Genomic DNA, 16,079 nt, shown 5'->3' on the forward strand with positions numbered 1-16,079 from the left:
CTCTCTCATTCTCTCTCAAAACTCCTCGTGGATGCGGCTGCACCATATTACTCCTCAAGTGGATGCATGAAAGGCGACACGTTGGCACCTCTATTCACTGCAATCAACTAGAACAAGACTTGGCTGCTAAAGAATTAGCGGCCCTTCCTGCTGAGAGTCAATCATGACTGAACATATATTTAAACTGTGATTTTTTAATCATAATTTGAACACATATCGCGTCATAATAGGCTTTTAGCAGGAGAGGTGCTGATTCTTCCAGCAGCAGCGAAGTTAAATCCAACAAAAAGCCTCTCTCTCTCTCTCTCTCTCTCTCTCTCTCTCTCTCTCTCTCTCTCCCCCCCCTCTGGCTACTTCGTGTACTGTCTCACTATATTTATCCACCACCTGAATCTCACTCACTCAGTCCCTCTTTCTCTCTCTCTTATTTTCTCTCTCTAGGATTTTAGATTCTATCAGGTTTTTAGAGTGAGAAAACCGTACTTTTACACATACCTGTGCACGCATGGAGCTGATTGGATCACACTTTTAGAGTCGGAACCTCGCCGTCTGCGCCCGGTATATTCAGTCGGATCCGATCCGACTCGGTGCTCGAACTCGAAGATTTCAGCCACAATTCTGTAATAAATTCAACTTCTTCTCTTCAATTTCATCACCAAATTTGTTCGAATCTATCTCTTGGTTGCATTTGCATTTGCGTATGTGTTTTCTGCTAGTGGACTTGTCAATTATTTTCCTGTTTGGTTGCCGAGAAAGCTGAGGAAAGTCATAGAAACTAGAAATGTTGTTTTTGAATTTCATCATTTCGTTGTTTAGTTTAGTTATGAGATTAACTTTACCTCAATTGCGTTAATCTCCGTTAATCGGTTTACTGGAAGTTTGATGCTATAAAGAAATGGATTATTTTGTAGTTACATTGGCATCTTTTAGTGGTTTTTGATTTGTTCAATGCGATTGCAGAAGATCTGGTGCTTGCGGCCAGACCGGTTTATGTTTGGATGATCTGCAAAAGTTACATTAGGAGTGTGATTGTTCAAGCCTGGAATATCGTAACGTCTACGAAGGCAAGGGTGCATTTCAACAATACTGATAGAATTTGCGCGCTTGCCAATTCGTGGAACCGAGCATTTAGGTCGAGTTTGAGGATGATGGTTGATACAGGTGCGACGGATGAACAGGGATCCGTTTTTGATGTGCTGCCTGACAAAGATGAGGATGGTGAATATACCAGTGGAGGGTGCAAAAGGTTTATATCGATTATCCGTATCTGTCTTTATTTTTGTGTGAAACTAATAGGCAAAATAGATATCCTTGTTCAACTGTGAGCAGACCCGTTCGAATATTAAATGATATAACTGGTGCTGGCTGTCAAAGAATTAATCTTTGGACTTAACTTCGTGTTCCTTTTATGTCTCGTTGACAGCGAAGGTGGAGAACTGAGTTGCGGTTATTCGAGTTTCAGGGGAAAAAGAGCAACTATGGAGGATTTTTATGATGTTAAAATGTCCAAAATTGAAGGGCAAACGGTCTGCCTGTTTGGAATTTTCGATGGTTAGATTCTCTTTATCTTCTTCTTTTATTTTAGATAACGGAATATGTTCTGATTACTAAAAGTCTTAAATGTAGGGCTAAAAATCATTCGTCACAATGTCTATGAAATGCTGTCCACATAAGAATCCAGAGTGTTTGGACACATGGAATGAATTTAGGTTTTTCGAACATAGTCGCAACCATTTAGTGGCTGAACCCTTAGGAAACTGCAGTGGCAAAAGGTTGGGCGAATCTGATAACTTTTGCTACTTTAGATCCCACGCGGTTACTTTCCACATAAAGGAAATAATGAAAGAAATTATCAATTTAATCATCGAGCCGGTTGGTTGATATTACTCGCATATATCTGAGGTTTCTGCTACACAACTTTGACCTTATTCCTAAGATGTAATTGTCCTGAGATTTCAGTCAAATATAAGCATTTTACCTCTTGGCTGAAGTAGAAAGTACTTGTCCTGTGTATGATAAAAGGTTTTCTAATTTCTCGTCTATCTTTACAGGTCACGGCGGTTCTCGTGCTGCTCAGTATTTGAAGGAGCATCTATTTGGGAATCTCATGAAGCATCCACAATTCATGACAGACACTAAGTTAGCTATTAGTGCGTCCAAGTTCCTTTATACCTAAATTTGTGCAGCACTTACATTAAAACGTTAGGGTGGCATGGTTGTAGCATGTCCATTGTTCTGACACAGGATCCTCATCCCATACGGGTGGAATTATTTAGTTATGTGTCCTCTTAGGTCAGGTGGAAAGAGATAAAATGTTTTTATCCCTGTCATTTCATCAAGCTGTGGGGTTCTGCATGGAACACTTTTTTACCCTGTGACATAGGTCTGTTTGGTTCTTCTGGGTAACTTGGGTGACCTTGCAGGTGAATCGTATCAACAGACCGATGCAGACTTTTTGGATTCTGAAAGAGATATATACCGGGATGATGGTTCTACTGCTTCAACAGCAGTCTTGGTTGGTAACCATCTATATGTTGCTAATGTTGGAGATTCACGTACAGTAATATCAAAGGCAGGAAAAGGTATTAATTGAATCATTAGTTATTGAAAAGTGGTTAAAATTTTATGATACGTAACTGAATTCATCATGAAGTATATTGGACACCTTTCCATGCTGAAAATGTTGAATGTAATCATATAGAATGTAAGAATTTAATATTTTATTGATATGCTGGATTTCTAAAAGTAGTTTTCGTTTTTCCCATTTTGGACAGCTATTGCTTTATCCGAGGATCATAAACCAAATCGAAGTGATGAAAGGAAGAGAATTGAGAGTGCCGGGGGTTTTGTAATGTGGACAGGTAAGACTTCAAAGTTTCTGATTGACGCAAGAAACTATAATCTCTATATGTTGGCTGTCATTATATATTTATACGAACAAATAATGTGTTATTCATGCATCGGTTGTTTCTCCTAGTTTTTCTTATGTGGTGCCTATTCTTGAGAGTTCATTTATGGGCTTTGAAATTTCTACACAGTTTCCGGCCATCCAATAACAGTTGTAGAGCTGCTTGTTTTACTCTTTTGACAATTATGATAAATCAGCAAGGTAACTCTAACTCACCTACTTTTCTGTTATATTCTCAGGCACTTGGAGAGTAGGCGGTGTGCTGGCCATGTCTCGGGCTTTTGGGAACCGCATGTTGAAGCAATATGTTGTTGCAGAACCTGAGATCCAGGTGATCATCGAAATTCTTACTGTTTGATACTGGATTAACTTATTCCTTTATTTGTTTTCTGTGGATTTAATCTGTCCATGCGTTGAACCGGTCTTTACTCTTTCTACAATCTGGTCTAGGAGCCGAGTTTTGAATAGTAAATAGTAATTTCCTAGTAATTGTTGTATCCGAGGAGTCTTATTTTGGTAGAAAAATCACAAATTACTTGTTTCATCATGGATGTTACATTGATTTGTATCCCCTAGATTCGAAGATTTTTCATTCCAAATGTCTAAAACTAAAACGACCACAGATCGGAAGTTAAAGGAAAGTTTTCAGTAGTTTTTTTCATTCTATTTCAGGACCTAGTGGTGGATGAAGATTTTGAGTTTCTAGTGCTTGCTAGCGATGGGGTATGGGACGTGCTACCAAATGAGGTAAATTCTACCCCGGCCATTCACCTGTCCTTTCACCGTCGGACAGTGGGATGAGCAGTTCTTTTGCGTACGTATGTGTAATGATAAGATCTCGTTTTCTTGGCCTCGGATTATTGGTTTGGTTAAACCCTGGCTCCCTGCGTATCTATGCGTGTCAGGTTGCCGTTGAAGTTGCCAAAACAGAAGAAGAACCCGAGGCAGCAGCTCGAAAGTTAACGGCGGTTGCCTTTTCCCGTGGCAGTGCAGACAACATAACATGCATTGTGGTGAAGTTCCAGCATGACAAAGCAGGGCCAGCCAGTCCTCACCAGGATTAGAAACTTTGCATACTGCATGTGTGGATTTTTAATATTTTTAAGAAAACCATATTAAATTTGCACATGCAAATGGCCGAATGTGCTTATGGAAATGATAGCAATTTGTTTATTCGTTGGTTTTGTATCGTAACATTTCGTTTTTGTACGGAGAAGACGGGCTTTTCGACCCGTTCCGCTTCCGTATCTGTCTATGTATTGTATACCCTTTCTGCGTAGCTGTAAAGATGTCGGTTCGGGTGTTTTGATCTTCTGATAGTTCAAATCCTTGTCATTTGAGAATGGAGCTCTTCATGTTTTAGGGCACAATCCCTAAATTATTGAACATGCGAAATCGGTAGTCAAACCCATAGACGTATGTAAGAAAACGATTGCTCAAGAATAGCATATGTTCCTTGATGATCAGGAGTTCGACCTAAAGCCTGTCTGATATAACCAAAATACACAAGACGTTGTGCCTTGGCGCGCAAGAAAGTTTACTCCGATTGAGAGCCTTGCCCAGGGTCGACAAAGAACTCTTCCACTGCGAAAACAACGCGTAATTTTAGTTTTTTGTTCTCTCCATATGAAAGAACCATGGAGCCAAATTCACTAACTTATTCATAGATGCAATCAAACTGGGAAGAACTGAACAATGCTTAAATGGAAATATCGAGTGACTAAGCGTTTAAGAGTAATGCGGTTTTACCCATGTCATTTTGCTGTGGAGAATCAAGCATAAGGTCCGAGTCGGAAGGCAGAAAGGGTGAACCCGCATAGTTTCCAAGTGCTCCAAGATCTGTCCATGCAATAAGCGAAAGAAGAATCCATCAATAGAAGAGGAAATGGTTAACAAGCACATAACGGCTTCACAACCCGAGAAGGTTTCCATGAAACTTATTAACAACTCTAATTAGTTACTGCACTGCTTCCTGTTTCTAGAATTATTACCTGGTAAGTTTGGCCATCCAGCAGTATCAAAAAGCCCGGAATTCCAAGGAGCCTGCCCCGATAACTTTCCACCATCTGTTCCAATACCGAACCTCTCCAAATTTGTGAAATGAGAAGTAAATGCAGAGTCAAGCACCGATGTGTCTGCACCTTGCCCTGATATTTCTGATGGAGTGTAAGGAAACTGGCCATTGGACACTGATACTGGACTTGAAACCAACTCCGTCTTGATACCACTGTGTCAAGGATGATCAAGAACATATCAGAAATGAAGGTAGCTGTGAGCGCGTTGTATGGACAGACGTAAACTTTACTGAATACGGATGTACATGAATCCTCGATTCAAGTTTAAATGAATCAGACAAAGTATAAGAATGTCAAACATTGGCAAGAACAAATTGAAAGTACAGAAAAAAGTGGTGAGATAGCATCCTCACTCTTGACATAAGTTTAGTGGCATATGGTGGAAATTTCCTTGAGCAGGGATTCCATTGACCAAATGACAACTCGCTATAGTGCCCATGGAATTGATTTGGTGATGACCCTTAGACGGAAATGGAGGCTGCTGCATGACGGGGTATCCCATAGGTAAATTGTTAACTGCACGAAATATAAACAAAAGAGGAATAAGGTATCACATTACAGTGAGATTTATGGCATAGACTTCAATTAGCAATAGAAAATGCAACGCAGCGTCTAGTCTTTTCTTGAACAAAAATTTAAAACGCCGACGTGTGCCTAAACATTCAGGTTCTCTTGAGAAGAAAATACCAGGCGTGTAATGCATTCCATTATGCATAGGAGGCAATGGAACCTCTGGAGGCTCTTGCTGTTTCATCAGCTGGTATTGTTGCTCAAGCAAACGGTTGTACATAACAATTTGATTTTTCAGCTTTAGCCTCGTGTAGTAAGCCTTGAAAAATTCTGCATTTTCTACTTCCAATTTCTGCAGTACTAAACAAACAAAAAATATGACAATTAGATCAATTCGGAAAATATAGCAGCAATATAACTACGAATACAAAACCTTCTAATGCACCATCAACTAGTGATACTTATGCATTGCGAACAATGAAGAAAAGTGAAGATGAAACAAAGGAAATTATGTGGTATAATGTAGTGGCATACCCAAGCTTGTAAAGCCAGGCTCAATCCTAGCACGATCTAACAGGGTATCGACGACTTCATTTTTGTTCATATACAACCGCAGACACCTTTCAATCAAATTCTGGACCTACAATGTTCATTAGAATACCGAACAAACTAATGCAATTAAGTTTCATCCTTGGAACAAAATCACACTCAAGCTCAAACAAGTAAAAAAATGTCTTACAACTTCAATATCTTCACGTGTGACCTTTGTGCTCTTGTTGCTGGAAATAGTTACTGAACCAGAGTCCAGCGTAGGGACCTCACTAACGCCATTTTGTCGGTCATTATGCGGAAATTGCTTTTCTGTTGATTTCTGTTTATCCTGTGAAAGTCCTCTTGCTTAGTGATACGAAACTCAAAGAAGTAACCAAGACTTACGAAATAAATGTACTGTTTTGAACTCATCAAAATGTGAGGCTAGCTAGGAGGGGGAAATAATTAAGTTGTATGGTTTATGGCATGGCTACTCTTTTTCCTTCTTTCGACATAGGCCAAACAGAAATGACTTAGGAAAAACAGACAGCCAAGAGTTTTTCATACAACAGCACTGGGTTAGAGAAATTCGGGTGCTATCATTGTCTGTCACATTAATAAAATCAACGATGACTCGCAGATTGAGAATACAAGTAAATGATGCTAAAACCTGCAATATCTTCATTTCACTTCAATGCACCAAAACTCTGAGCTTTTGTTTGGCTCGAGATCTTCCCTTCAACTTTCTATGATGGCTAAATCAGAGAGACCAATAAAACCAATTACAACCTGAAATATCATAAAAATTGTTTAAAAAAGGATGAACAATTGGAATAGCATGTTGTTCAAGCGTTTGGATGTCAAAATAGCTTTCAAACACAAAACACGGCGTAAATACACTACCACTCATTCAACTAAGCCCTAAATGCAGCTACATATTATAGTATTAAATTTATTGAAGATATCCCAAAAAAAATGAAATCGCGAAGAAGACAAAGTAGACAATTGAAGTATTAGTAAATTCAATACCTCAAACCAAAATACGCGTAATTATTTGATGTAAACCAAACAGGTAGCATATCGAAGCATTAGTTTACCTCCATTGAACACCAGATGCACATAGAATTCCTCACAACATCAAATGATAAGACAATTTGAATGCCGAATATGCAAGACGGGTGAATTTACATCTAATGACATTAGTGTAACATGCCAAACAAGGAAATGGATTGATTTCACCACTTCCAACCATCCAATTATGTAAAAGGAACAACTTTGTTTTTCTGTTTCTGCAATTGATTGATAAATTTACAATTCCTTATCGTTTTCCCATCGACGACTCTCGGCATCTAAACAGACCATAAATCTCAGAATACCAACACCCAGTGATCACTTTCCCCTGACCCCTTGTTTGGTTGCCAAGAAAATCCAAGAAAGAAAGAAAAGAAAACAACACCTCATCCCCAAACCCAAATCTTCAGCTCAATTCTCTTCCTTTCTCTGTACCCTTTTCTCAGCAACCAAACAAGCATCAAACTTTATGAGAAGAAAGCTGAAAGGAAGCATCTTGAAGCAAAAACAAGCAGAAAAATAACCCAGAAAATACAAAATCGTGTGGCAGGCGGAAGAAAGAGAAAGGGTTTTGAGTTACCATAAAGTGGAAGGCTTTGGAGGAGGAGGACTGCTTCTGCTACTGCTACTGCTAGGGTTTTCCAGAGGCAGGCAAGTAGGCTGCAGGTTTAGTGAAACGTTGGTGTTAACAGAGCTTAAGAAGGAGAAATTTAAAACCAAGTGGGAAGGGAAACGGTGTGAAATTTTATTACAATTATCTCACTCACTGTGTCACACTCTCAGGTGGTATTTTGTAGTTTTTGTGTTTTTATAGGGGTCAAATTTTGAGGAAGCTGCTTGTACCCTGTGCTGTTGATGTTGTACGTGGCTTGGGCCTTTTTGTTTTCATTTCGTTTTTTGGTCACAAATATATGGTGCCCCATTTCGAAAATTTCTTAATAATACGACTCGGTGGATGCTACGATTATTGGACGACATGGATTGATTTATGTCCAATCGAACCGTTGTATAAAGTTTGACACTTATCGTTTATAATTTATCAATTAATCTACAAATCATTTGCAAAATGAAATTTGATATATAAGTGAAAGAGGGTGTCTAATTATATCTATACTATTAAGAGATCCCTCCTTGTCAATTTTTTTTGCTTTTTTTTTCCTATTTTGCCTTCATTTTTTATACACACTATAGACAAAATGAGGGTAAAATAGTAATTTTGTACCTTTTGACAAAATGACAATCATAGCCCTATTTTTCATATTTTACCCTCTTTTTTCATAAAATGACAATCATATCCTTATTTTTTTTCAATTTTACCCTTACTTTTAATACACAATATTTACATAAGGATGACAAAACAGTAATTATGTAATGTTAAAAAAATATGCACTTATTAAGATAAATTGTTCATACACACAAAGTGTGTGCTCTCTACTAATATACTTAAAAATTATAATATGTTTCAATATCAATGTTTTACCGATATCTTATAAAAATGTAATTTACTTTTCGATTGAAAAAAGAGAATTTAATTATTTAAAATATGGAAATGTTTCGAATGTAGGACATAGATAAGCGCTAAGGCTCTCCAACTTGCCACATTGTCCCTAAATTCCTCGTGAGCCTTACTAGGATAAATTTGTGACAACAAATTAAAGAAATAAACAAATATGGTAGTTGCATATTTCCTAATTAAACTAAAATTACATCCAATAAACGAAATAAATCGCAATACGTTTCTTTAAAGTTAATGTATGTGTTGAGGATGGAACTCATGATATGTTCCCACTATAATTTAAGTTTCTCACATTTAAAATCTCGACGTACATTTGGCGTAACGGTTTTGTTACATATGGAATGTGTAGTGTCCATCTAGTGTAAACTCTACGCAGAGGTTAAAACTTGAGTCTAGTTAGTCAATGACAATATGTTTCTTTAAAGTTAATGTGTGCATTGTGAATCGAACTCAGGATCCGTTCTCATTATATTTTTAGTTTTCTCACTGCTACAATGTGCGTTGTCCAACTGGCGTAACAGTTCTCTTACATCTGGTGTAACATTACTCTTCCATCTAGAATGTTCGGTGTCTATCTAGCGTAAATCCTACGCGGAGGTTAAAACTTAACCCTAGTTAGTCTTCTTGGGTTAAATTAAACCAAACAATATATAAATCTATACAATACTAGAGCCTAGAGGCACCAAAACCCATTCTTACTTTTTCCCTAAAAATTTTCAATTTTTAAGTCTGCAATTAAGAATTTTCTCTAGGGGCTAATGGGTCAGTGTACGTGGTGGTGATGGTCGTCTCAGATTCAAACTCCTTCAAGTCAGTCAGAGTCCAGACTCCTCTTCCTTCTTTGTGGGTAAGCACTTTTTCTCTGCAATTTCCGCTTTTGCTTAAGTGCTTTTCTGGTTTTGTTCAATTTTGGGAAATGGCACAGAGCTAGGGTTTGTGAAATTTTCTGAAATTTTGAAAGTGCTAAGTTTCAGAACTTTCCCACCCAACAAAATGAAGGTTTGTCTCAGAAGTTCAGACGATGTTATTGAAACCCTAAAAGCTATGTTTCTGTGAACTCACACAGAAATCTTGTAGTTTTTCAGTAAAAAGCTTTGAGCTTTCTGAGTTGGTAAATTCTGATCATTATTTTCTTGGGGACTATTTCCTCCAAGTGGGTTTTGGGATTTTTTTTGAAGGGTTTTTTCGAAAAGATGGCTTTTGTTTTGTTGCATTTTGTTTATGATTTGACATATTGTATGCATTGGGGAAGCTTGATTAAGGTCATGTTTTGTTGAATTTCTTGTAAGAGTGTGCAATGGTATGCCAAATCTGGCTTTCTTAATTGCTTAGATCTGTTGGAAATTGTTGGGGAAATGCTGTGTTAAGGAGTTCTCTTGGTGTAGTTCCAAGTGTTTGATGAAAACACATGCCTAGCCCTTTGTAATGAAGCGAAGCCCTTTTGTCCTTTGACGGGGAAGTCTGTGGTTCAAGTCGAAAAGGAGAGATGATTGAGTTCTGTCGTCTTAACTTAAGAAGTCATTGCTACACTGCATATAGTAGATTTGTAGTTAACTTAGTACATCATCTGTTTCTGTCTATAAAAGTGATACTTGTTTCTATTCAATGTGATGTAATTTATTGTTTCTAGATTTATAGCAACGGCTTCTTTCGTTTGGTGTTGGTGGAGGAGGGTTTTAAACTCTGTATTTAAACAATGTTTGCTTTGAAATGAATTTTTTTTATTTCTGCATCAGGTCGGAATTTAAGTTGTTAGCATAATTGAATTTGGTAATGTTTTTGTAGTTAACAAGTAAAATAATCTGATGCTATTTGTTTGCTTTCTCTTTGGATCAGGTATTTAACATCCGTAGTCATGACCGCTTTCTGGGAAGGAAAAATGGCTAGGGGTTGTCAAATGTAATACTTTTTCTCGTATTATGCTTACTGCTCCAGTTAAGTAAAGACTCAGAGGAAGTGTATTGAGACTGTTAGGGAAAATGGAGTGCAATAAAGATGATGCGGTCAAGGCTAAGGAACTTGCTGAGAGGAAGTTTGCAGAAAAAAATTATGCTAGTGCTAAGAAGTTTGTTTTGAAGGCTCTAACTTTGTGTCCCGAGCTTGAGGGTCTCTCCCAAATGTTGACTATACTTGATGTTTACATCTCTTCGGAGAATAAAATTAATGGGGAAGCAGATTGGTATGGAGTACTTAGTGTTACTCCGTGTGCTGATGATGAGACGATTAAGAAAGAGTATAGAAAGTTGGCTTTCATGCTTCATCCGGATAAAAACAAGTGTTTTGGTGCAGAAGGCGCATTTAAGTTGGTTTCAGAGGCCTGGACTTTGTTATCAGACAAGGCCAAGAGGGTAGCATATAACCACAAGAGGAATGTACAAGGGTTTCAACAGGAAGCAGTGTCCTGTACTGGGGGTCCGTCAGTGCAACATAGTGCAAGCACATTTCAAAATTGTATGAATAGTATCAGGAAGACTGTAAAAGCGTCTCAACAGGAAGTTGCACACCGTAGCGGAGGTCCGTCAACTCAACCTAGTGCAAGTACCTTTCAGAATGTTACGGATGCGAGTACCCAGCAACCTAGTGCATCTACCTTTCAGAATGTTATGAATGCGAGGACCCAGCGTGGTTCCACCCATATACCTTCATATGCAAAAGCTGCTACATTTTGGACCATCTGCAACCATTGCAAAACTCATTATCAGTATGTCAGAATGTATCTACATCATCTTCTTGTCTGTCCTAATTGTAAGAAGACTTTCTTGGCTGTAGAACAGGCTCCACCTGCGGAGATTTTCAAGTCGTCCAAGAGCTCTTCTTCCCAGCAGCGTCAGAATTCAAGACACTATGCGGCTGGTGGTAACTCAAATAGTTCTGCAAGAAACTGTGCTGCAGCTCAAAATGTAGGAGCTGGGGGGTCTTCAGGTCCTAATTCAAACAACAACACAAACTTAAAGCAGGGCTCTGCCACCCAAGTGACAAGTATCGGTAGCACAGTTGCATCGGGTCACGCTGCTGTGGATGCGGTTCTGCAGGCAAGTGAGAATATGAATAGAAATTCAGAGCGGAGACAGTCAATTGCTGAATGGGAAAGAAGTCAAAATTTGAAGGGAAATCCTACATTGAAAAAGAGAAGAACGGATGATCCTCATTTGAACGGGTATGATAAAAAAAGGGCTAATCAAATGTCCATGGGAAATGGTGGAGCCGACGTGCGAGGTATATCTGAGTTGAGTAAAGGTAATGCTGGAACAAAAAGAATTTATGATTTCTCTAGTACACAGGACAAACCTAAGGTCCTCAGAGAGGTTCCATATCCGGTAATAAGAAAAGTTCTAATAGAGACGGCACTAACTTCGATTCGCAATTTTCTTGCGCGGAGCTCAGCAACTGAAGCAAAGCAGGCAAACAAAAAGCAAGAAACTGTGAAAGTAAAAAAGAAACAGAAGAGTGTGGTAAATGTTGACACAAGCACAAACAGTGATCCAGATGTAGAGGATAAGTCACCAATGCCGATCAATGTTCCAGACCCCGATTTTCATAATTTTGACTTGGATCGAACTGAAAGATCCTTTGGAGAGGACCAAGTTTGGGCTGCATATGATAATGATGGCATGCCCCGTTATTATGGTCGAATTCAAAAGGTGATCTCCTTGAAGCCGTTTAAGATGCGGGTCAGTTGGCTTAACTCGAGAAGCAACAATGAATTGGGTACGCTGAACTGGGTAGGTTCTGGTTTTGCTAAAACTTGTGGTGATTTCAGGCCTGGCAGATATGCAATTTCTGATACTTTAAATTCTTTCTCAAGCAAGGTTAATTGGACAAAAGGCACACGAGGGATGATTCGCGTATTTCCTACAAGGGGCGAAATCTGGGCTCTATATAGGAACTGGTCCCCTGATTGGAGTCAGCATACCCCAGATGCAGTAATCAACAGATATGACATGGTGGAACTGCTTGACGGCTTTACTGAGGAACACGGTGTGTCTGTCGCTCCTCTATCTAAGGTCGCTGGTTTTAAAACAGTGTTTCGTAAGCACACAGACCCCAGGGAAGTGAAAAGGATTCCTAAAGAGGAGATGTTCCGTTTCTCGCATCGGGTCCCTAGTCACTTACTTACAGGTGAAGAAGCTCATAATGCTCCAAAGGGTTGTTGGGAATTGGATCCAGCAGCTCTCCCTTCGGAGCTTTATCAAGTTATAACAGAAGCTCGTGATGCACCAGTGAAACAGAATGATGGTAAAACAAATGAAGAGATTCCGAAACCTCTACCAATGATGACCGACGACAATGGTACATGCCAAGTCGGCCAAGGAAACTGAAGCCATAAGCGCGCCCCACCCGTAGATTATGGACGTTGCTGAAGATAATACCGGTCTAGCTAGGTTTGGACCTTTTGTTTTTGCTAACCCCTTTTGTTTTTGGTAAGGCCTGCTGCAAGTGTACATGTTGCTGCATTATTTGCAGCAATTGGTTAGCAGGTGGTGGTGGTGGTGGTACCATCTTTCTTTTTGCATTTTGTGGAACATGAAAGGTCAGATGGTGATTAGGTTTTAGTAAAGTTGGAAACTTTTGTATACTTTTATGCCTGATCTCTCTGAAAGATAAGGTTCTTTGGCATCATGGGTTTAACTTTTACTTACATCCTTCAGTGTACTGGTTACTGCAGTAATATTTACTTTTCCATCTGTGAACTATGATTTGGCTCACAGATACATCTTCCCTGTAGCTTAGGGCATTCTTACCAAAAAAACCGAGAAACCGGCCGAACCGACTTGGATATCCGGTTGCCTCGGCCGGTTTACTTGGTTCGGTGATCGGTTCTCTCACACGGTTTGTTCCTCGAAGCGTGCCAGTCCCTTACTTGTCTGTTGTGATTAGCAGATTCCGTTTACAACGGATTAATTAAAAGGAAATCAATAAACAAATAGACAGATGTTTGTAGAAGTAAAAAAGAGAGCGCGGAAATCATCTTCCTGAATCATGACAAAGTGAAATGTATTTGTTTGGTATCAGGAGACCAGGTCAACTGCCAAGCATCAAAGGACACGTACAATAATAGAAGTTTAATGATCTACTTGTCAAAGAAAAGGAAGGGGGGAAAATAAAAAATATTCCATCCCATATAATTGACACAACCTACATTTTGATTAAACGCAGACACTTGCATCTGCCACCAAATGCATGTAATTGATGTGCCGTGTGCGTGACTGTGTGTCCACACATATGATCTATGATATTATTGGATTCATCGGAAATGTCAATATTTTTATAAACGATTACATGTTTGTAAATTGTTCGTTTGAAAGTGATTTTAATATGATTGAAAGTGCTTTAGAGTTTTGATGTAATTGGTGTGCCGTGTGCATGACTGTGTGTCCACATACACGATCTATGATATTATTGGATTCATCGGAAATATCAATATTTTTATAGACGATTACATGTTTGTAAATGGCTAGTTTGAAATTGATTTTAATATGACTGAAAGTGCTTTAGAAAAAATACTTGGATTCTAAAAGCACTTGAAGTGCTTTCTTGAAGTGTCTTTTGCAAGAAGCGCATAACAAGTGCTTCTTGCAGAAAGTATTTCAAATATTTTTTTAGGATTTACTTCCATATTTACCAATGATTGAATCCAAAAATATTTTCACTAAAAGTGTTTGTATCAATTTTAAAAGTACTTTCAAACGAGCTCAAAGATTTCACAATGTATTCTTACTGTCACAACAAAGTTGTAGTTTATATTGCCGTAAGGCGAAAGGTGTGAACAATCACAATTAATTACCGCACTCATCTCTCTATGTATCGTTTTCCTCCTTCATGTCAATCGAATCCAAGACTTCCTTCAACTAAAAGGAGACAAATACAACTAAATCAGAAGTCATTTAATCGGATTTAGAAAAGGTTAATTAGGGATTTTGTCTTTCTGTATAAGGATTCAAGAACAAGACTTTGACTCTAAATTGCGGGTCTTCGCGGCAGAGTTACAGTAGATACAGTCATTCATGCAACAATGCAATGCATGAGACGGAGAATCTTATAAGAATATATAAATATATATATATATATATATATATATGTGTATGTATGCGGAGGGGTTTCCTTCCCTCTTCTTATATTCTTTATTTTATCTCTTTTTTTATATAAAATTAATATAAGACGTTGACGTGATTTAATCGTAATATTTAAATAAAAAAAGAAGAAAGAAAAAAACAAAAAATAAGAAAGAGAATCCCACTCCATGATGAGGAGGACGACCAATATGAATAATTTATGACCAACATCATCTGTGTTGGTCTTCTTCGTCATGTCATGTGGGCAAAGACTATGTAAATGCTCGCAGCTCGAGAAAACTGTAAAAGTCTAAGGAAGGTTCATACGAAAATTCCACCAAGCATGTCGAACCGGAATCTTATACAATTATAATTTATTTGGTTCACATTCAAGGAAGTTCCTACTTGCTTATTCTCATCTAGAAACAATTGAACAAATAAAAACTAGAGGCGTTCAACAAATTACTTACACATTCAAGGAACCACGATGGGGTGACAGAGTAGTTAGAGATAAATTCCAGATTCTATTTCATATGGTACGTCCTGAGTTCGATTTTTGGTGTTGATGAATCACACGATGGTGACCAAGAAGAGGTTAAAATGCATATGTGAGTCTAGTCCCATTTCAAAAAACAAAATAAAAAAAACAAATTACTTACACATAATTTATTCGTTGACTATGTGAAGTTGGTTAGAACGCTGAGTTTTTTTTTTTTTTTGTCCGAACTCAAGTTTGAATCTCATTTCTTGTAGCTTAGTATAAAATTCTATATTTTGTCAAAAACAAAAATCATATTATACATCAATATGACAATTTGTAATATGGTTTAATAATATTCTTATTCACTTATAGGTTTTAAATTCGAATATCGTAAAAAGTAAATTGTAATAATGGTTCCTCAACTTTAATCAAATTGGAGCAATAGTCCTTTACTAAAAAGTCATTACCATTGGTCCCTCAACTCATCAAAATATGTAGCTATGGTCCTTTTTGTCAACTTCGTTAGAATTTTATCAAAATAAGTTATGTTGGAATGACCATTGCTACAATCGGGGTCCCTTAACTCATCAAAATGTGTAGATATGATCATTTTCGTCAACGTCATCAAATTTTTGTCAAAATGAGTCATGTTGGAAGGACCATTGCTAAAATTGAGTTAAAGTTTGAGGGATCATTGCTCCAATTGGGTTAAAGTTGAGGGAACATTTCTCCAGTTGAATTAAAATTGAAGGACCAATGGTAATGTGTTTTTAGTTGAGGGACAATAACTGCATGTTTTGATGAGTTGAAGGACCAATGGTAATAAATTTTTAGTTAAGAGATTATTATTCAAATTGAGTTAAAGTTAATAGACCGTTGTTACAATTTATTTTATCGTAAATGATGAATTTGATATCAATTTATTTTTTCCACG

At 37.9% G+C, this 16,079-nt stretch overlaps 3 protein-coding genes across 7 annotated transcripts; 2 read left to right on the forward strand and 1 right to left on the reverse strand.

The window, feature by feature from the left end:
• Positions 1–323: 323 nt before the first annotated feature.
• Positions 324–4,187, forward strand: LOC103958156 (probable protein phosphatase 2C 76). The gene is made up of 9 exons (XM_009370397.3): positions 324–620; positions 961–1,246; positions 1,424–1,551; positions 2,052–2,150; positions 2,424–2,582; positions 2,775–2,861; positions 3,148–3,239; positions 3,581–3,655; positions 3,814–4,187. Exons 2-9 carry the CDS (start codon positions 999–1,001, stop codon positions 3,970–3,972), a joined length of 1,047 nt encoding a protein of 348 aa, XP_009368672.2. The 5' UTR covers positions 324–620; positions 961–998; the 3' UTR covers positions 3,973–4,187.
• Positions 4,188–4,227: 40 nt separating this feature from the next.
• Positions 4,228–7,820, reverse strand: LOC103948053. Of its 2 annotated transcripts, none has more exons than XM_009359047.3 (9): positions 7,676–7,820; positions 6,695–6,813; positions 6,233–6,373; positions 6,028–6,133; positions 5,671–5,853; positions 5,337–5,499; positions 4,900–5,135; positions 4,658–4,747; positions 4,228–4,492 (listed from the first exon to the last, which is right to left on the reverse strand). In XM_009359047.3, exons 2-9 carry the CDS (start codon positions 6,707–6,709, stop codon positions 4,446–4,448), a joined length of 981 nt encoding a protein of 326 aa, XP_009357322.2. In that variant the 5' UTR covers positions 6,710–6,813; positions 7,676–7,820; the 3' UTR covers positions 4,228–4,445. The 2 variants fall into 2 exon arrangements, with proteins under 2 accessions (XP_009357322.2, XP_048420818.1); XM_048564861.1 differs by having other exon boundaries at positions 6,695–6,779; positions 7,676–7,784.
• A 1,479-nt stretch (positions 7,821–9,299) lies between these two features.
• Positions 9,300–13,325, forward strand: LOC103948100. Of its 4 annotated transcripts, none has more exons than XM_048565552.1 (2): positions 9,300–9,458; positions 10,448–13,325. In XM_048565552.1, exon 2 carries the CDS (start codon positions 10,591–10,593, stop codon positions 12,928–12,930), a length of 2,340 nt encoding a protein of 779 aa, XP_048421509.1. In that variant the 5' UTR covers positions 9,300–9,458; positions 10,448–10,590; the 3' UTR covers positions 12,931–13,325. The 4 variants fall into 4 exon arrangements, with proteins under 4 accessions (XP_048421509.1, XP_048421512.1, XP_048421510.1 ...); XM_048565555.1 differs by lacking the exon at positions 9,300–9,458 and having other exon boundaries at positions 9,465–12,333; positions 12,421–13,325; XM_048565553.1 differs by lacking the exon at positions 9,300–9,458 and adding an exon at positions 9,465–9,722.
• The last annotated feature ends 2,754 nt before the right edge of the window (positions 13,326–16,079 follow it).

The sequence above is a fragment of a genome, unplaced genomic scaffold (assembly GCF_019419815.1).
Source record: "Pyrus x bretschneideri cultivar Hongxiangsu unplaced genomic scaffold, Pyrus_bretschneideri_v1 Contig4, whole genome shotgun sequence".
In the NCBI taxonomy this organism is placed as follows: Eukaryota; Viridiplantae; Streptophyta; class Magnoliopsida; order Rosales; family Rosaceae; genus Pyrus; species Pyrus x bretschneideri.